The following is a 21742-nucleotide window of genomic DNA, read 5'->3' as shown; positions in this document are numbered from 1 at the left end:
AAGCCACAGAAGAGGCGTCCGGCCAGTGGCTTCCGACTTGTCGGACGGGGACGTCTCTCCACCCGCCCGGGGGAGAGACAGCCGCCTGAGCCGCATGGAGCGGCTCCTGGAGCAGGAGCTCCAGCGAGACGCGCTTCGTGAGGGGCGCTCTCGCAGGGGGAGTTCAGGCACTCCCTCCACAGTGCCTTGTGCACTGCCCATTGCTTCCTCCTTACCCGAGGGTAGCTTTGGTGACCAGGACTGGGCTGGTCAAGAAGAGGGGACGATGGCTGAAGATCTCGGGAGTATGCAAGGGGTGCAGGAACAGGAAGAGCTGCTAGGTGTGGTGGACCGCTAAGTGGCAACCCCACGTGCAGGAGGCCGTTAAAGGCCAAACCAGCGGCCAGCATTAGCCACCTCTCCAACACTGCCCCTACAGGAGAGGTGGTCAATGAGGCCTTAGAAACGTATACAGCTCCAGAGAACTGTGAGTCCCTTAAAGTGCCGGCTGTAAACAGCCAAAAGTGGGGGCACGTTGGGGCAAATATTCGGAACCAGGAGCTAAAACTGCAGCGGATCCTCAGGCTCCTGACGTCAGCCATCACATCGTTTGCTCGTTCCATGGACAAATACGGAGATGACCACAACCTTCGTAAACAAATCATAAGACCTGCCATAAAATCCTAAATTTGCGGGGTTGTGCATACCCCAGCCACTGAGCCAGACCCACTGCTCTTTGGCAAAAACCTCACAAAGCATATGAAGGATATGGAAGAGGCCTTAAAAAACTTTCGGTCTCATGAGGGCAGGCCCCGGGACGAGCAAACCAAAAACAATAATTCCTAAGCAGCAGCACCCCATCGCGTCCATCAGTCGACGTCTACCATATGGGACTGGTGTAAAGCTCGGGGTCCGCATTCTATCCCCGGAAGTCTTCTTTAGACCAGGGCCCAGAGCGGACCCCATGGAAAATGCGCCAATCCCCAACATCACCGCCACGTCAGACAACGTGCAAGACTCACTGGACCGGCAGGAAACAGAAGAATACCCATAACCGTGGAGGTAGGTGGGTCTGGTTCCTACCAGCATATAGAAAATAGGGGCTTAATACTAACGGGGGAGATTACACCTGTTTTAAGAAGCACGGGAGTCTATCATGAGTGATCAGTATATACTCAATGGCATTAGTGGATACAAAATAGAAAAATTGCCACTAGTTCAACATTCATCCCGGGGGGTATTTTCACTCTCCGTTAAAGAAACGAGAGGGACAAGCTGAACTGGTGAGACTAATTACAAAGGGTATCATGGGAAAACATGAATCCTTGGAATTCGTATCAAATATTCGTCACTAAACCCAAAAAAGATGGTGGATGTCGCATCATCATTGACTTAACTTCACTAAATATGTTTGTTAAGTATATACATTTCAAAATGGAAACGGTTGTTACTGCCAAACAACTAGTTTCCAAAGGATACTTCATGGCAAGCATTGATCTTAAAGATGTTTACTATTTAGTACCATTCACTAGGATCATCGCAGATACCTGAAATTTACCTGGATGGGGCAGCTATGGCAGTTTAAAGCGTTACCCAATGGATTCACATCAGCCATAGATTATCCACCAAGATACTAAAACCAGCTCTGGCAATATTCAGAAGACAAAAACATATTGTCATGGCATATCTTGATGATATCTTAAATAATAGGCAAGACCATGGAATTGACTATGTTAGCTGTATCAGCTACCAAACAGTTATTCGAAACCCTGGGATTGTCTTACATCCAGATAAATCTAAGTTGAAGCCATCCACAATCATGGACTACTTGGGCTTCACAATTAATTCAGTCTACGTGACTGTAACATTGCCAAGAGACAAAACAGTGAATTGGCACAATCATGCAACAATTTAATGGTCAACGAACTACCAACTATTCAACAAGTAACAGAGTAATTGGGAAAATGGTACCAGCATTTCGGCTACACAATTCGGACCTTTGCACTGTCAAAACTTACAAAGAGCAAGGGTACAGGCACCAAAACGACATACAGGTCATTATGATCGTGTCATGAAGTTACCCACTGAAGCAATATCAGAACTAAAGTGGTGGGCAATAAACGTTTGGAATAGTTTCAGCCCCATTATCATCACTAACCCTACATTAGTTATCCAAACAGATGCCAGTGCTCAAGGCTGGGGAACAACTAACTCTATATCCAGCACAGGTAGTAGATGGACTAACCCAGAGTCATCATTACCACTTACACTGGGCATTAATTATCCAGAGATGTTGGGTGACTTTTATGGTTTAAAAGCATATGCACAAATATGCATCACTTGCATGTATGGTTCCAAATAGATAATACTACGGTGGTGGCCTACATTAACCATATGGGCGACATAAAATCGGTATCATGCGACAAGTTGGTCAACACAATTTGGCAATGGTGTGTCGAAAGACATATTTGGATATCAGCAACTTACCTGCCAGGTAAGCTAAATACAGTGGCAGACACCAGGTCACGTAAATTTAATGACAACATCGAATGGATGTTAAACCCCAAAAAATTTGCAAAAGTTATCAAGCAATATGGCACGCCAGATATCGATTTATTTGCATCAAGGCTAAATCACCAGGTACCTATGTATGTCGCTTGGGAACCAGACCCTGAGGCAGCAGCGGTAGATGCGTTCGCACTGGATTGGGGAAATTCTTCTTCTATGCATTTCCTCCCTTCTGCCTCATCAGTCGGGGACTACGCACAATACAAATGGACTCTGCTTCAGGTATTTTGATAGTACCCGACTGGCCTACGCAGCCATGGTTCCCAATACTCCATGACATGGTTGTTGAAACTCCGATAGTATTCCCCAGTGACCGAGTTATTAACACCCAGTGTCGGGCACAAGCCACCCGTGCCATGGGAAAAAATCAAACTCCTGGGTTGCAGATTCTGCACAAACTACTTCTGGGACTGGGATTATCAGAACAAACCATCGACACCATGTCAGCATCCCTCCGAACATCCACTAAAAAACAGCACTTGTCCAGCATCAAAAAATGGGAGAAGTACTGCTTGCATACAGGGACCACCTACTCAACCGCTACAGTTACCAACGTACTGGAATTCCTGGCGAACCTTCACCACGATGAAGGACTCAGCTACAGAGCCATCAACACAGCTAGAAGTGCCCTGTCTGTCTATTTAAAACCAGCTCCAAGACAACAGGCCATGGGGTCGCAACCGCTGGTGGTCTAGGGGGTTAGAGTTGTAAATACCCTTCATTAGTTAATGAAGGGTATTTACAACTCTAACCCCCTAGACCAAGGTACACCCATACATGGGATGTCAGTGTGGTCCTGACATACCTCAGGGGATGGCCACCAGCCAGATCCCTCAACCTGGAACAATCTATGCTCAAAACACTCATGTTGATGGCACTTGTATCTGCACAGAGGGTCCAGTCCCTACACCTATTGCGACAGCATGCTCACAGCTCCAGACCAGATCTCTGTCGTTATCCAGGGAATGATCAAACAGAGCAGACCAGGAACACCTAATCCAGTCGTGGAATTCCGGGCTTACCCGCCAGAACCACGGTTATGTGCCATGATCCACCTACTATCCTACATAGACACAACCAAAAATATTCGAGGGAGATGAAAAGCCTTGTGGGTCAGTCATAAAAAACCTTATGGTCGGGTGACGAGCCAAACCATTTTGAGATGGCTCAAGCAGGTGCTAAAAGCTGCTGGGATAAACACTAACATGTACAAATCTCACTCCACCAGGGCAGCATCCACGTCGACGGCTAAAAGAATGGACGTGCCTATAGACCACATCCTGGCTACAGCAGGATGGTCGGGGGGAAAGACCGTTCAGAAATTTTATAATAAGCCGTTGGCAAAACCTGTTTTATTTCGCAGAATTTTTTTTTACACACTGCAAATATTTAATTTAAACCCAGGGGAGCAATTTAATTTCTTTGTTGTTATTGTTAAAAAATACCATTGTGTTTTTTCTACAAACAGATTCATTGGTTGATTACGATAACACACTTCCTCCCTCAAGGACTTTGGCAGTGAGTGAAGTAATAACTGTTACACAGTTTGAAATCACAGAGCTTTGAACTCTTCACGTAGTCACTCACGTGACTCCGAAGTAAAATAGTAAGATTAAACGAGAATTTACCAGTTTGAAGTTTGAGCTGTATTTTATAAGTAGTTACGATGAGGGATTACGTACCCTCCGCTCCCACCCTCATTAATATGGGTCAAACTGATAAACTGATGTCTCCTTTTGTTTACTATGTTTACTTCAATAACTGTGTCTATCTGTGATTCCACACCGCTGCTTTGATGTATGCCGCGCATGCGTGCTGAGCGGGCTCTTCACGTAATCCCTCATCGTAACGCCTCATGAAATACAGATGAAACTTCAAACTGGTAAGTTCTCGTTTAATTTTACTATTTTTCTTTTACTAATTCCGAATTTTCTTTAGCACATGACCCGTATTTGCTTCATTATCTATTTTTGAAAGTAGGAATTATGTTGATTCCTCTTTGAAGCATTAAAACATATCGACTCAATAAAACCTAAATGCAATTTCTGTGTTTTCTAGATGTTAACACTAAATGTCTTTTTTTAATATAGCTAACAATGCATATTATTTTGCATTAAAACCATATCGCAGGATAAGAATGTATACTGTATTTAGTGCATGACTGCTGTCTTAGTTTAGCAATGTTACAAAATTTTGAGATTTAAAAAATCAAGTCTGCAATTTATCCCATCAGATAAAGCATAACAATAAGTTTAATTTGACATCTAATTCACTTTCATATCTCAAGTAATAAAAAAGTTATGGCCATTTTCATACTCGGAAATTAGCATGTTGTTCCCCATTGATTTTCTATGGACATAACAAAAAAGCTGTGATCGAGGACAGCCAAAAGCCCATAACCTTCTTAAAAATTAAGAGAACTGAATAAAATTTTCAGTTATCATAGATTGAACCATTCTGAAACAAATATAAAATAATCTTACTTGGAGGACCTGAAATTAAAGCATATAATTAGTTAGTTACCCAATTGTAGCTAATTTCACACTTCAATTACTAGATCTAAACATCTATCCATTTCTTAATAAATGATTAACATTTTTAAATAGCCCAAGTGTCCAAATAATATTCACAAATAATTCACAATAAAACATGATTTTTAAATCTCATTTACATCAATTTATAGGCCAAATGGAAGGAATTTAGTGTTCAATTGCTGTAAATTAAAGTCAATTTAAATCAGCTTTCTAGTGGGTTCCTGTGAACGCGCTGGTTTAGAACGTTCACATTGCGCTGGATTTGTGCCCTCAAGTGCCCAGAAAAATACTGCGGGATATAAAGAGCCCAAAATGAACTACTCGCTATAGAAAACTTTATATACAGGGTTCTTAAGAAGCCCCATTTAATGTAAAAATAAGGTACATACCTTTAATTGTTTGCTTTATAAAACCCTGGGGCTGCGAGAGGTTGCGGGTTGAGAGAGTGATTTTTAAACTACTATAACTATTATACAAGGCCATAAAAACTAATAATACCTTTTGCGACGGGGTCTTTCAGCGATTTTCCGTTAATGATTTACTAGGCTGAACATTTTCGATTGCAACAGCCTAGTAAAAATCGCGTTTTAAACCCGCCCCCTCTAAACAGCGCCAAAATCGTGCACACGGGGTAGGGCAGATGCTCAGCCACGATTCAGGTAGGTTTTGTAACATACCTACTTAGTTCAATGGATAATTTGTGTTTTTGGAAGTTGACAATAAACTCACTTGAACTTGAACTTGAACTATAATCTTGTGTAAGTCGAACTATTGTCCATCTCACTACTGACGTCTCGAACCACTTTTTGAAATATTCTGAATTTATCCAAGTTTTTTGTAACCTTTCCATTTGATTAGTAAGATTTTGCAAAACATTAACAAATTCATGAAAGTGGCTTAAGCCCACCGTACATGCCGACACTTGCTACAAATATAATGTTTTCTTCCCCTTTTGAAGCCATGTGTTTTGTCAAGAGATTGTTTTAAAATGGCATGTCACAAGTTTGTTTAGAATGTTTCAAGGCATGTACTTGGATCTAGATCCTCATTTGCTTCAGAAAATAAGTTCTATTGATTGCATGGTTTATTAACATTTGTATGGTCTCTCCAGCAATGTAGAATGTGCAGTGAAAATGGAAAATCTTGTGGATCTGCAGGATTAACTCATGGTCCAGGAGTCAAGGATGCCGATTTTTTATTGTATGTGAGTGCACTAACAACCGAACGGTGTGGGCAAGAGGATATTGTAGCCTATGCAGCATATTGTCAGTTGGAAGCAGAATTGGACAGGTAAGATCTGATGCAGTAGTTCCCTGCTATGTAAAAATATATAATTCATAAGCATATTTCACAGGACTGGGCAACACCTTTTTAAATTATTTAATAAACTCTTACTTGATACTCCATAATGTTCACATATGCAGAACAAACATTGTTTTGAAACTCAGAATACCAAGTTTAACTGACGTATTATTGGTGTGAAACCTATTCTGATGTTAAACTGGTTGACTTTTATCATATTATTGTTTTATACAACCCATAAAAAATGTTGAGCTACCTTTGTAATTTCCTCTGTTGTCAAGAGCTTGAATAAGAATTTATATCATAAAAAATGTAAAAATTAAAATTAATATATTGGAGAAAGCCTGATTCAAGGGAATAGGTTTATGAATGAATGAATGAATAAGTTTATTGGCCAAGTATGTACACATAAAAGGAAATTGCCTTGGTGCTCTACTCGCAAGTAACAACACGACATACAATAAACCATAAAGAATAAATCATTAAACCATTCAGAATAAAAATTTTAGTTTAAACATGTGAATGAAATAAAATACCAGAGCAAAAGGAGGCTACAGACTTTTGGTTATTGGGTAGAGTTACTGCTCATGGAAAAAAAAAATGTTTTTATGTTTGACTGTGGCGGCTTTGACGGTCCGGGGTCGCCTTCCAGAGGGAAGTGCTTCAAAGAGTTTGTGTCCAGGGTGAAAAGGGTCAGAGATGATCATACCCACTCGCTTCCTGGCCCTTGCAGTGTACAGTTCGTCAATGGGGGGGGGAGTTTGCAGCCAACAATCTTCTCAGCTGATCGAACGATTCGCTGCAGCCTCCGGATATCATGCTTGATGGCAGTATAGAATTAGAAACATAGATATTAGGTGCAGGAGTAGGCCATTCGGCCCTTCGAGCCTGCACCACCATTCAATATGATCATGGCTGATCATCCAACTCAGTATCCCGTACCTGCCTTCTCTCCATGCCCTCTGATCCCCTTAGCCACAAGGGCCACATCTAACTCCCTCTTAAATATAGCCAATGAACTGGCCGCAACTACCCTCTGTGGCAGAGAGTTCCAGAGATTCACCACTCTCTGTGTGAAAAAAGTTTTTCTCCTCTCGGTTTTAAAGGATTTCCCCCTTATCCTTAAGCTGTGACCCCTTGTCCTGGACTTCCCCAACATCGGGAACAATCTTCCTGCATCTAGCCTGTCCCACCCCTTAAGAATGTTGTAAGTTTCTATAAGATCCCCTCTCAATCTCCTAAATTCTAGAGAGTATTAACCAAGTCCATCCAGTCTTTCTTCATAAGACAGTCCTGAAATCCCAGGGATCAGTCTGATGAACCTTCTCTGCACTCCCTCTATGGCAATAATGTCCTTCCTCAGATTTGGAGACCAAAACTGTACGCAATACTCCAGGTGTGGTCTCACTAAGACCCTGTGCAACTGCAGTAGAACCTCCCTGCTCCTATACTCAAATCTTTTTGCTATGAAAGCTAACATACCATTCGCTTTCTTCACTGCCTGCTGCACCTGCATGCCTACTTTCAATGACTGGTGCACCATGACACCCAGGTCTCGCTGCATCTCCCCTTTTCCTAATCGGCCACCATTTAGATAATAGTCTGGACCATTATCGCCTGCGGCTGATTGTGCCGCAGGAAGTACATCCTCTGTTGCAGGCACAGAAATCGCTATCAAAACATGGGGGGGACGGGGGGACACAATTTCTTGGCAGCCGCGTGCGCATGCGCACACTCACATACACAAGCGAGGCTTCGAAGGCTTCAGCCATGGGCCCTGTAGACGGTAATTACGGGAATGACGGCCCAGGCTTACGACCAGTGTGGAGAAGCAGCGCTAAACGCAGCTCAACTCTGCCTGTCTCGCCGGTTAACCTACAGCCCTGCCTGGACTGACGGGACACCAGTCCGGAGCCATGGAGCTAGCGCTGCTTCTCCGCGCTGGTGGTAAGCCTGGGCCTTCGTTCCCGTAAGTCCAGGCAGGGCTGTAAGTTAACCTGGTGGGACAGGCAGAGTTGAACTGGGTTTAGCGCTGCTTCTTCGCGCTGGCTGTGGGTCTGGGGGTACCGCTCCCGCCTGACTCCCGACGTCTCTGGCCACCCCCGGGCGTGGTGAGGGGGGCACTCGGATGGGGGCCGGGATGGTTCAGCAGCGATTGCGATGTCGGAAACCAGGGATTGATCCTGGGTGCGGATGAGGCACAGGTATGTGTCCGGGGCTGCCGAGGGTGTTGTTCGCTTGTGACCAATGACCTGGGTATGGAATTCAAGCTCCGCTCTATAATCTTTGACCCCCTGGGATTTCTGCCCCTGCTCTGTTGGGCCTTTTTGAGTGTGGAGTCGATGGTGGCCCCCACCATTTAATGTCCTTGGAGATGATGGTTCCAAGGAACTTAAAGGACTCCACAGATGTGACTGTGGTATTGTTGAGGGTGAGTGGGAGGAGGGGAGGGGGAGCTCTCCTAAAATCTACTATCAATTCCACCGTCTTAAGAGCATTGAGCTCCAGGTTGTTACGAAGGAACCAGAATGCCAGCTGTGTCACTTCCTGTCTATAGGCAGATTCCTCCCCATACTGGATCAGTCTAATCAGGGTTGTGTTATCCGCAAACTTGAAAAGATTGACAGAGGAGTCTGGAGGTGCGGTCGTTGGTGTAGCGAGAGTAAAGGAGAGGGGAGAGTACGCGGCCTTGCGGTGCTCCTACGTTGACGGTCTGCGGGTCCGAGATGTGCTTTCTCAGCCTCACATGCTGCTTCCTGTCTGTCAGGACGTTGGTGATCCACTAACAGAGGGGTTCAGTCAACTTTGGAGTGTAGTAGCTCTGGCACAATGGTGTTGAATGCAGAGCTAAAATCCACAACCAAAATCCTTGCATAGGTCCCCTGGCGGTCTAGTTGCTGGAGAATGAAGTGCAGGCCTAGGATCTATTGGCCCAGTATGCAAGCTGCAGAGGATCCAGCAGGGGGTTTGTGATATTTTTCAGCTGGGCCAGCACAAGTCTTGTGATTTTGCTGTAGATGATCATTCCCAGTGTCTTGACCTGGCGTAAAATATATTAACATCAACTGGATAATGTGTTGTAGTGGGAACTGAAATAAGGATAATTAAATTTGATTTCCATGCTATTTTTGCTATCACATCTTCACTTATTTAATTAAAGAGCCTCACAACTACTAATTCTCTTTGACTAATGGAATTTACAGGATTAATTCCTTCAAAGACTTTATTGTTGGATTGATTTTTTTATTGGTAATTTGGACTGATTTTTTAGAATACTGGTAAGAACAGTGGGAATCAAAACTCAATTGGAGACACAAAATGTAACTTGGGGTCAAACGTGAAATGAACAATCATTTCAAACATGAACAATTGGCTTCTAATTCAGCCAGCTGATGGGGATGAATGGTGTTTGTGAATGAGACTGAAGATGACAGCATTCGCTTTCCCTGCACTTAAAGGAAATTTATACACATCCAGTTCTGAATTTGAGGTGGCCTGATAATATAGAGACAGTGGGTTGGGGAGTGTGGAGAATCAACATAGCAGCTGTGAGGTAAAACTGGCTGTAATTAGCATGGAAACTGGTATGCGTCCATTTGTTGAGATAGTCCATAAATGCTTAGAAAGTTTTTATAACTTTATTTTGATAAAAAACATGTACATGATAGAATACAATGTGGTTCTGTCTTCATCTGTTCCTTAATCATTTTTAGTTTACAAAATTGCTGAAATTCTTTTACATAGAAACATAGAAAATAGGTGCAGGAGGAGGCCATTCGGCCCTTCGAGCCTGCACCGCCATTCAATATGATCATGGCTGATCATCCAACTCAGTATCCTGTACCTGCCTCTCCATACCCCCTGATCCCTTTAGCCACAAGGTCCACATCTAACTCCCTCTGTCATTACTGTCATTTAAACAAACAGCAAAAAAGTACAACAAATAACATACTTTTGGGCTTTGAATATTTTCTAACAATTTCTTCCCATTCTCACACATTATTCATCTCTTTGTAAGTATTCTAATTGCTTTAGAATATAGAATCTACAAAAATAGTAATGGTCAAGATGTTAAATAAACCTATCTAAGTTTTATAAAATTACCATTTAATTTTGTTTTGGAATTAAGATTTATGGGCTTAAGAAGTAAAGTTAGAAAATTTGCACAAACAAAATAATAAAAGACAAATGTAATCCAAGCTCATCCTTTCCTCTTCAATTTCCAGGCCTATTGCAGGTTACGCAAACCTTTGTCCAAGTATGATCCCTATTGAGCCACAGGAGTTTCCAGGCATGTTGTCAACAGTTAAACATGAAATTGTCCATGCATTGGTAAGTACTGACATACATATTGTCATTAACTTAAAGAAATCAAGGCAGCAAAGCTGCAATGGAGAGGTTTTGATTGTTATCCCTTTTATTTGACTGACATTTGTCTTCTCTGAATGAATAAGAAAACATGCAACCAGACATGCAAACATGCAAACTTGGAACATGTTTTTTACCCTGCCAGATTAAAAAGTGAACAATTAGCAATTGTTACCTATGCTCCCAATTTCCAGAAATTACCAGCCTCAATTTAAAATTGTTAGATCAAAACTAATGCTCCCCTTCCTCTTGTAATCTTAAATCTGTATACTTTAGTTCAGGGACATGTGGTGATATTGTATGCATTATTGGAGTTCAATTTAATACCTTAAATCACAATTGATCTTTCCAATAGTGTTCAAAACTAGCTTTTCCATACTTCACAAAGTGTATCTTTGGTTCCATTTTACAACATCCAGATTCTGTGAGACGTTTTCACGGTTCAGAGTCCCAGAATTGGACACAGTTGTATAAAAATATTTTACACCGTTTATTTGCCCTGCCACTCTTGCTGACTGCCAAAGTATCTAAGGTAGTTAAAATAGGGTGTAGGAGATGTATACAAAGAACATTAGCACAGATTGTCCAGTCAAATTATATTACATATTCCTCGTTGAAACATAACACAAAATGTTAATATTAAGCTTAAGGATCTGCAATTGTAAGCTTTTTTAACTTAATTTAAATTTGTTATTAATGGTGGCTCACAACCTCTATCAAAGTTATTTGGAGAAATGTTGCAAGATCATGACTTAAATGTTAACCATTTCTCTTTCAACAAATGTTGCTTAATTTTCTGAGTATTTCCAGTGTCTCCATTGTTTTGCTCTTATGTTCTGTTTTAATATTATAAATACTAAAGAAAATATAAGAAATGGTTTTCTTGTTACATTCTTTACAGGACATTCTGTAATACTTGGGCTGTAAGATAACATATTGATAGTGCTTTTGTTAGTTGGCTCTACGCACATTTTTAAAATTTAACGTAAGTTGCGGGCCTGCAGGATTCCTAGATCGGGAACGCTCCAAGACTTCCACCATGTGGACTGGAAACGGTGGCAAAGTTGTGACATCTGTGTATTTGTGGTTGTGCTAAATCATTTCACTGTGCTATGCATACGTGACAATAAAGAACAATTGAACCATTGAACATTGCTATTTCGCAGCCTAAGGATGGTACTATTACATTACTTTCATGATTCACTAAATAGAATGTCAAGGACATAAATTATTTCACCAGCCAGTTATATGCAACTTTAGGTTTAGAACCTTGTTCTTGTGGAGAATTTGCTATTTGTCGGGGAATAATTGGTTTTATTTCTCACATTTGAGGATTCGTATGGGTAGAGATGAACATGTTTGTGAATGTGAGAAATCTCAATAAAATGCTTTGCAAAAGAGGACTTTTAACCTGAAATTAAACATTCTGAAAGACTGAAAAGAAAAAAGACTGTCTAAAACAGGACATTAGTGCAACCACAATAGGGAAAAAAACCCTGGTAATGGAAGAGGTGGCCAGCAATGTTCTATAACCAAGGTAGGATTGGTGTTGTGCAGTTTGGACCAAGAACCTGATGGTTATAGAAAATGAGCTATTCTTAATACTAGCACTCAGTAGTGTAGGACTTAAGATTCCTGTATCTCCTACCCAACAGCAGCAGCAAAACGAGGACATGAGCCAGTGGTGGAGATCCTTAATGATTCTTGCCAACTGATTGAGACAGCGCCTCAGTTCATGCTTTTGATTGAGTAGGCCTATGCCCATGATGGACTGGGCTGAGCCCAGCACTCTTTGCAGCCTTTTGCAGTAGATTTGATTAAAAACAGTACCTTTAAAAAGACAGTTTAGTCAAACCTATCGCAAAACTCATTGTGATCACAGCCCTCTTTTATGCTTCTGAACCCAAGACAGCCTTCAGAGACACCTGAAGACATTGGAATGATACCAGCAACATTCTCTAGGAAATCCTCCAATTTCACTTGAAGAATTAGCAAGGTAATATTGGTCTAATATTCAGGGACAACTTCCTTGTCATTGAAGTGCTAGTTACACATAGTCAGCTGCATTATGCAGATCAATAGGTTCATATAACTGACACAAATTGGGAAAAATATGGGTTTTTTTTCATCTCTTCATGGGTAGAAATCATCAGAATGAAATGCAATATTGCCATTGGCTCACTGGTCCATGATTACTCATAGTGGAGAAGGAACATTTGAGATGCATTGAAGACTTCAGGTCTGTGCATCAACCATTCACAAAAACCCTTCACGGATAATGAAAAAATATACTTCTCACAAAGTACCAACCACCTTACAGCACTTTTAGCCCCATTTGTGGAACAGTCTGCAGTTCCCACATTGAGCTTATTTGCCACTTTAGAACCCACAAGCCAGGTGGAAATCTGTCATTCTTGATTCTAGGAAACTGTCAGAGAAGTGTCAAGACTGCAGTATATTGGATATTTGACAGAGTAGCGCAGTGCTCACTCCTGCCATTGCTATCATTGACAGATTTATTTTCTATGAGTAGATTGGTAAGGCCAGTGTTAAATAGTTTGTTTCCTTCTGTTAGTTTCTTCATTCTGAATGTGATCTCTGACGAGTTTCATGTGGAATGCTAAATAATAATTTTTGAAGAACGCAAACTTTATAATATTTATAATTTGGGAAAAAATTGCAATGAGGAAACGTGTATTGCAACATTCCACATTGTCTTGACATTCATGTAGCTGCAAATAGTGGGTTTTTTTCTGTTCCAATTTAGGGCTTTTCTGCAGGACTTTTTGCTTTCTACCGTGATGATGAAGGGAAACCTCTAACTACGCGGAAGGCGAATGGTCTTCCACCTTTTAATGAATCGTAAGTTTAGATAATATTTATTTTTTCTTTAAATCTTTATCTTTTAATTAATTTGTGCCCAAGGTTTTATTTTTAATATTCTTTGTGGTGAAATATTTTGTATTTACCTGCTGGTTTAATCTTAAAAATATTTTTTTTCTTGTATTTGTTCATGAATGTGGAGGTTGTTGACAATTTGGCATTTATTAACCATCCCAATTAATTCCTTAACTGACACATAGTGAAAGTGGCATATTTCCTTCCCAGAATACATTAGTGAACCAAATGTGTTTCATCACGAATTGGTAACTACTAAAATGAATTCTAGATTCATTTCATTACGTGAATTTAAATTCCTCAGTTGGCATGGTGACGTTTAAACATGTCTGTTGATGAACTAGCACACGCTAGTTATTGGTTGAGTAACTTTCCTGCTGGGTAATATTTATTAATTTCCTGAAATCATGTTATGATGACAGTCATTTATATTTGAATAGAATTGGATTATACCAGTGGAGTGACAAAGTTGCACGTAAGGCGACAAGGTTGTGGAGCGTACGGGGAAACAGCAAGCTTAATCATGAGGTCCTTCTTCTTGTAACTCCTCGGGTTGTTGTGAGTATCAGCATTTAAGTTCCTTTGTTACGAATAGGAATACCTGATTGTCACATGCGACTAGGCACAGTGAAATTCTTTGCTTGCATAAACAATGTATACAAATAGCAGCCGCCTACGGTGCTGATAAAGTCACAAAGCACGCCGGCTCCCCCGTTTGTCCCTCCTTCCCCCACCACAGCGGTTCCCCCACGCCAGTTTCCCAGTCCTTTGTCCCCCCGCCATTGTCCATTGTTCTTTCCCTCTCCCCTCACGGCGGTTCCCCCATGCCGGGTCCTCCATTGTTCTTCCCTTCCCCCCTCACAGTGGTTCTCCACGCTTTCATCGACTGCCGACAGCAGGTCGACTCACGAGGCATCGCTGCCGCCGCGAGGTTTCACCACCGCCGAGGCCCCATTATCGCGAGGCTTCACCACTATCGAGGCCCCATCATCGCGAGTCTTCACTGCCGCCGCCAATGCCTCACCTCTGTCGTCGCCGCACTTCATGCCTCCGTGGTGCCGACCTGGGCGCTGTCGGCCGTTTTGCCCGACCCAGGCTTCTACCCACCAGGCCCAGGCCCCGACCCAGGCTTCTACGTGGTGATCCGGGAGGCATCAAGACCGCAGCACCTTGATAAAGGCCTCGTTCCCAGCCGCGGCCCTGTTGGGAAGTCTTCTGGCCACGCGGCCCGGGAAGTCTGGGAAAGCTGAAAGGATTAGTAAGGGACACATAATAGAAATAAACAGATTTGTTCAAATTAATAATCTGTAGCAATGGATTTGCTCAGGATTCAGTGCTTTGCCCTCAGTTATACACAACTATACAAACTGATTTAAATGAACGGACTGAGTCAAATGATAGCATAAATATATAGGTGAATGAAGTACTTGCAGGGTGATTTTATCTCCCGAAGAACCAATATTATCTAGAACTCTATGCAAGATATATTTTTCATCTTTTCCTCTTATTTATAATATGTTGCAAAAATATTTTGACACGGAGCCCCATTTAATTTTAATAATTAAAATTGATTGCACATTGAGCAGAAGGAAGCCCAGCAACACTTTAATTGCCAAGTCCTTGAAGGGATGGAACTTGAAAATCAAGGTGGAATTGGTACAGAACTGAACCACTGGGAAAAGAGGTTGCTGGAGGTAAGATTGATTCGAACTTGTATAAGGAGGTTTTTCACCTAGTTTACAGTTATAATTTCAGTCCTGCTAGATGTAATGTAATTTTATACATGGAAATAAATTCAATTGTGTTGCCCAGCAGTTTTTTTGCATTGTGATCCAATTCTTGGGCTGGGTGGGGAAGTAGAATTAATGTAACTTGGGAAACGGGGATATACCTTGTAATTTCCACAGCAGGGCCAACCTAGACAGCTTGTTAGGTTCCCAAATGACAGTTTAGGTGGTCATTTAAGACGGCTTCAATGACGCATGCAATAATGTGCTCGGACGAAGTGCGTAGTTACCAGTCGGTATTATGCTCAATGAAGCATTCACATATTATTTCTGCTTCAAATAAAGTCACAAACTAAACATATTCACCAATCAAGGCATGATATATACCACAATGACATGCAGCAAAATTACAATACAGTATCTCAACTCTTTACACACTGCAATGAATGCAATTTCTATTATTTCTTTCCACTTCCAAACAAAAATGTGGTTGGATTATTCAGCGTATGATCAACCTCGGTGAGACTAAGCGCAGGCTTGGCGATCGCTTCGCACAACACCTCCACTCAGCTCGCAATAACCAACCTAATCTCCCAGTGGTTCAGCACTTCAACTCCCCCTTCCATTCCGAATCCGACCTTTCTGTCCTGGGCCTCCTCCATGGCCAGAGTGAGGCCCACTGCAAATTAGAGGAACAGCACCTCATATTTCACTTGGGTAGTTTACACCCCAGCGGTATGAACATTGGCTTCTCCAATTTCAGGTAGTCCTTGCTTTCTCCCTCCTTCTCCTGCCATTTCCAGCTCTCCCACAGCCTACTGTCTCCATCTCTTCCTTTCTTCATCTCCCTCCAACATCAGTCTTAAGAAGGGTCTTGACCCGAAACATGGCCTATTCCTTCGCTCCATAGATGCTGCCTCACCCGCTGCTTTCTCCAGCTTTTTTGTCTACCACCCATTCACACAAGTTCTGTTATCCCACTTTCCTCACCCACTCCCTACACATTAGGGGCAATTTTACAGAGACAAGTTAACCTACAAAGCCAATGCGTCTTTGGGATGTGGGAGAAAACCCACACGCTTGCAGGGAGAATGTGCAAATTCAACACAGACAGTGCCCGAGGACAGGATGGAACACAGATCTCTGGCATGTGAGGCAGCAAGTCTACCAACTGTGCCAATATATTTTGTTTTCCAACACAAAAAAAATTATGCGTTGCTAACTTTGGTTACTAAAAAAAGTAAACTATCCATTTTCAATCTTAAATCTCTAAGTCACGCTATGTCCCCCTTTACAGCTACTGTATGTGTTAATTCAGTTCAAGACAGGGGCAGTACACTGGCCATAAAGTTGCTGCCTAACGGTGCCAGAGACCCGGAATTGATCCTGAATATGGGTGCTGTCTGTAGGGAATTTGCTCCTTTTCCCTTTGATCGCATGGGTTTTCTCTGGGTGCTCTTGTGTCCTTCCACATTCCAAAGGTGTGCAGGATCCTTTTTCAGACCCACCCAAAATGTAATATTTTCCTTCTGTCCAGAGATTCTGTCTGACCTGTTGAGTTACTCCAGCTTTTTGTGTCCATCTTCGGTTTAAACCAGCATCTGCAGTTCCTTCCTACACACACGATACTATATGATAGAACTTTATTAATCCCAGGAGGGAAATTGTGTGTGTGAGTTTATATATTATACACACACACATACACACATACACACACACATATATATAGTTATATAGTTATTCATATGTAAATATACACTGTTTTGTATCTTGTTTATAACATTGTTTACAGAGTACTATGTTTACATATTCTGTTGTGCTGCTGAAAGTAAGGAATTCATTGTTCTAACTGGGACGTGAGAGAATAAAATACTCTTGACTCTTGACTTACATCGCTAATGTGTGGGATAGAACTAGTGTACGGGTGATCGCTGGTCGGTGTGGACTCGGTGGGCCGAAGGGCCTGTTTCCGCGCTGTATCTTTAAATTAAACTAAAAACACTAAAACCAGAGGGAGTCTAAAGAAGGGTCTCTACCCGAAACGTCACCCAATTTTTTTTTTTATCTAGAGATGCTGGCTGCTCCATGGCGTTCACAATTAAAGCATGGAATAGTCTTCACCCTACCATAGTTACTCAACCAGACGCAACTAAATTTAAGGTAGACAAAAGTGCTGGAGAAATTCAGTGGGTGAAGTAGCATCTATGGAGCGAAGGAAATAGGCAACGGGAGACCAGGTTGGTTATTGCGAACCGAGCGGAGGTGTTGGACGAAGCGATCCCCAAGCCTACACTTGGTCTCACCGATGTACAGCAGCTAACACCTGGAGCAGCGCATGCAACAGATGAGGTTGGAGGAGGTGAGGGTGAACCTCTGCCGCACCTGGAAAGACTGCTTGTGACCTTGGATGGAGTCAAGGGGGGAGGTAAAGCGACAAGTGTAGCATTTCCTGCGGTTACGAGGGAAAGTGTCAGGAGAGGGGGTGGTTTGGGCGGGAAGGGACGAATTGACCAGGGAGTAATGAGGGAGCGGTCTCTGCGGAAAGCCGAAAGGGGAGGAGATGGGAAGATGTGGCCAGTGGTGGGATCCCATTGGAGGTGGCGAAAATGTCAGAGGATTATCTGTTGTGGTAGGCAAAAATGCTGGAGAAACTCAGCGGGTGAGGCAGCATCTATGGAGAGAAGGAATAGGTGACGTTTCAGGTCGAGACCTGTAGACAAGGATATAAGTAAATAAATTGGATAAGTAAATAACCTCTACTGAGAAAAGTGAATTAAGTAGTTTTCTGTGGTTATTAAAATCCACTGTTGCCATGCACAAAATCCTTATTCTTCCATTATTTTCTCGGTTTAAATATTTAATTTTAAATTCCACAACAGCTGATACTGGACTACAGAGTCCAATTGCGGTTCCACCCATCAATTAAAATCTACCCTGATTCAAGAAGGGTAGAGAGCTGGGCCCTAAGTTAGAGATTTATTCCCATCACAGAATGTTGGGATAATACCAGAATAACAGGTATTATCCTGAAGCTAGACACAGAAAGCTGGAGTAACTCAGCAGGACAGGCAGCATCTCGGGAGAGAAGGAATGGGTGACGTTTCGGGTCGAGACCCTTCCTCAGACTGGTTTGTGGACCGGTCCGGACCTAAAACTCCACGATTCCTTCTGCCTGTCCCACTGAATTACTCCAGCTTTTTGTGTCTATCTTCGATTTAAACCAGCATCTGCAGTTCCTCCCTACAGGTTAATAGCCAGTTCTTTATAAAGAACCTTTGTAATCTTGTAAGCCTTGTAATCTATTGACGGCTAGATCTGTGGCGTTTAAATCTGGCGACCTAGTATCATTCTGAAGGCCACCTATTATCGCAACAAGTCAACAGCAGATGTCAACTCACTGGCTCTCCAATGTGCTCTGCACCATCTGGATGACATGAACACATACGTCAGGCGGGTGTCCATCGACTACACTCGGAATTCAATGGCTATCATCCCCTCCAAATTAATTACCAAACTACAGCCTCTGTACCTCTCTTTTTAACTGGATCCATGACTTCCTCAGCAAGGGGGGGAACGTTAAGGCTGCATGCTTAGCCTCCTTCTGTACACGCTTTACGCCCATGACTGTGTGGCTAAGCACAGCTTCAATTCCATCCATAAATTTGCTAACAACACCACTGTGGTTGGCTAAATCACCATTGGGATGTGTCAGGAGAGAGCCAGAACACATGGTTGAGTGGAACCGCAACAACAACCCCTCACCCAACATCACAGGACCAAGGAATTGATTGACTTCAGGAAGAGAAAGTCATGAGACCACGCACCACATTTATTGGTGAGTCGATGATGGAGAGAGATAGCAGCTTTAAATTCCTCGGCATTTACATCCTGGCTGAGCACGTAAATGCAATCATAAAGAATGCTCGCCAGTGCCTCCTGAAGAAGGGTCTTGACACGAAACATCACCTATTCCTTTTCTCCAGAGATATCTGGCTCGCTGACTTATTCCAGCCTTTTGTGTCAACCTCCACTTTCCTAGATATTTAAGAGATTTGTTATGTTTATGAATACTTTAAACAAATTTTGGCTTTCTACAGTACATCATGCTTGTTATGACAATTTCAGCACACAGGACTATAAATACATTGAGAATGGAGGACTCTGCTCAATCCCTCTCCATCAAAGCAGCTCAATGAGGCGCTGCCTCATGAAGGCGTCACCTATTATTCAGGATAACCACCATTCAGGGACACCCTGTTCTCACTGCTACGGTGCCCCCCATAATGTTTAGGACAAAGATCCATCATTTATTTATTTGCCTCTGTACCCCACTTTTTAAGAAAGGCAAGAGAGAGAAAACAGGGAATTATAGACCAGTTAGTCTAACATCGGTGGTGTGGAAGATGCTGGTGTCAATCATAAAAGATGAAATAGCAGCACATTTGGATAGCAGTAACAGGATCGGTCCAAGTCAGTAAGGGGAAATCATGCTTGACTAATCTTCTAGAATTTTTTTGAGGATGTAACTAGGAAAATGGACAAGGGAGAGCCAGTGGATGTAGTGTAGCTGGACTTTCAGAAAGCATTTGATAAGGTCCCACATAGGAGATTAGTGGGCAAAATTAAGGCCCATGGATTTGGGGGTAGTGTGCTGACTTGGATAGAAAATTAGTTTGCAGACAGGAAACAAAGAGTAGGGATTAACGGGTCCCTTTCAGAAGGCAGTGACTAATAGGGTACCGCAAGGCTCGGTGCTGGGACTGCAGCTCTTTACAATATACATCAATGATTTAGATGAAGGGATTCAAAGTAACATTAGCAAATTTGCAGATGACACAAAGCTGGGTGGCAGTGTGAACTATGAGGAAGATGCCATGAGAATGCAACGTGACTTGGACAGGTTGGGTGAGTGGGCAGATGCATGGAAAATGCGAGGTTATCCACTTAGGTAGCAAAAACAGGAAGGCAGATTATTATCTGAATCGTGTCAAGTTGGGAAAAGGGGAAGTACAACGGGATCTGGGGATCCTTGTTCATCAGTCAATGAAAGTAAGCATGCAGGTACAGCAGGCAGTGAAGAAAGCGAATGGCATGTTGGCCTTCATAACAAGAGGAGTTCAGTATAGGAGCAAAGAGGTAATTCTGCAGTTGTACAGGGCCCTAGTGAAACCACACCTGGAGTATTGTTTGCAGTTTTGGTCCCCAAATTTGAGGAAGCACATTCTTGCTATTGAGGGAGTACAGCGTAGGTTTACAAGGTTAATTCCCAGGACGGTGGTACTGTCATATGCTGAGAGAATGGTGCGGCTGGACTTGTGTACTCTGGAGTTTAGAAGGATGAGAGGGAATCGTATTGAAACATATAAGATTATTAAGGGTTTGGACACGCCAGCGGCAGGAAACATGTTCCCAATGTTGGAGGAGTCCAGAACCAGAGGCCACAGTTTAAGAATAAGGGGTAAAGCATTTAGAACGGAGATGAGGAAACACTATTTCAAACAGAGAGCTGTGAGTCCATGGAATTATCTGCCTCAGAGGGCGGTGGAGTCAGGTTCTCTGGATATTTTCAAGAGAGAGCTAGATAGGAAAACTCAACATGGAAAAATTGTTATAAAAGCAGATCTTTCCCTCCACGAAGGAAAAGGAAACTAGAAAAAAATCAGCTTCTTAATTTCTGTGTTATTATTCCTGGTTGTTGTAGTATCATTGTAAGTGCTGCAAGAAAATCTAAAGAATGACAGAATGGTTTGATATATCTTTGTTATGTTTTATTCAATTTCACTCCCTAGAATGAAGCAATGACTGGATCCCACACACAGAACAGAGTATTTTCCAGATTAACCTTAGCAGCATTAGAGGATACTGGGTAAGTCCAATGAAAATTCATGTCCAGAAACTAGGAAGTTGTTTTACAGATAGCCTTTTCAGTGCTGAGAATGTTTTGCACATTGCAAAGAAATAGTGTAAATTCCAGAAAATTTAAATAGAATTTAAATATCTTTTGGATAATTTACGACAGACGTAATTCAAGTATTGGATAATGCATCAGGTTTTGGACTAGTGTGATAACAGAATTTGAAACCAAAACCGTTTCTGATAGGCCTTATGTATGAAGTGTATATGCTGAATATGGTTCTTTAACATTTTTGGAAAAAATATTCACAGGTTCTAACTGGAAAATAAAAAATAAAGCACTATTTAACAGTCTGAAATGGAAAAATACTCATTCATCACCTTTTTAAATTATTAAGTTATTTCTGTATCACTGTTTGTCACATCTGCATTCAAGACAGTGATCATCCTGTTGCCTCTGGTCTTGAGTTTGAGTGATGCAGTAATGTTTATTGTGAATAATATAAAAACACG

At 42.1% G+C, this 21742-nt stretch overlaps 1 protein-coding gene across 1 annotated transcript in view; it reads left to right on the top strand.

Annotated features, from left to right (window-relative positions):
• Nucleotides 1-21742, top strand: part of lmln (leishmanolysin-like (metallopeptidase M8 family)) — a 52962-nt gene that overhangs the window by 16134 nt on the left and 15086 nt on the right. Inside the window, exons 6-11 of the mRNA XM_055638561.1 lie at nucleotides 6193-6371; nucleotides 10610-10715; nucleotides 13519-13613; nucleotides 14090-14207; nucleotides 15236-15343; nucleotides 21166-21242. Of these exons, the coding sequence (XP_055494536.1) occupies nucleotides 6193-6371; nucleotides 10610-10715; nucleotides 13519-13613; nucleotides 14090-14207; nucleotides 15236-15343; nucleotides 21166-21242 (683 nt within the window). The remainder of the gene's footprint in view (nucleotides 1-6192; nucleotides 6372-10609; nucleotides 10716-13518; nucleotides 13614-14089; nucleotides 14208-15235; nucleotides 15344-21165; nucleotides 21243-21742) is intronic.

This window comes from Leucoraja erinacea, chromosome 7, assembly GCF_028641065.1.
Source record: "Leucoraja erinacea ecotype New England chromosome 7, Leri_hhj_1, whole genome shotgun sequence".
Taxonomy (NCBI): domain Eukaryota; kingdom Metazoa; phylum Chordata; class Chondrichthyes; order Rajiformes; family Rajidae; genus Leucoraja; species Leucoraja erinaceus.
Note: the sequence above shows the minus strand (reverse complement) of the source record. Positions and strands in the feature narration are given on the sequence as shown.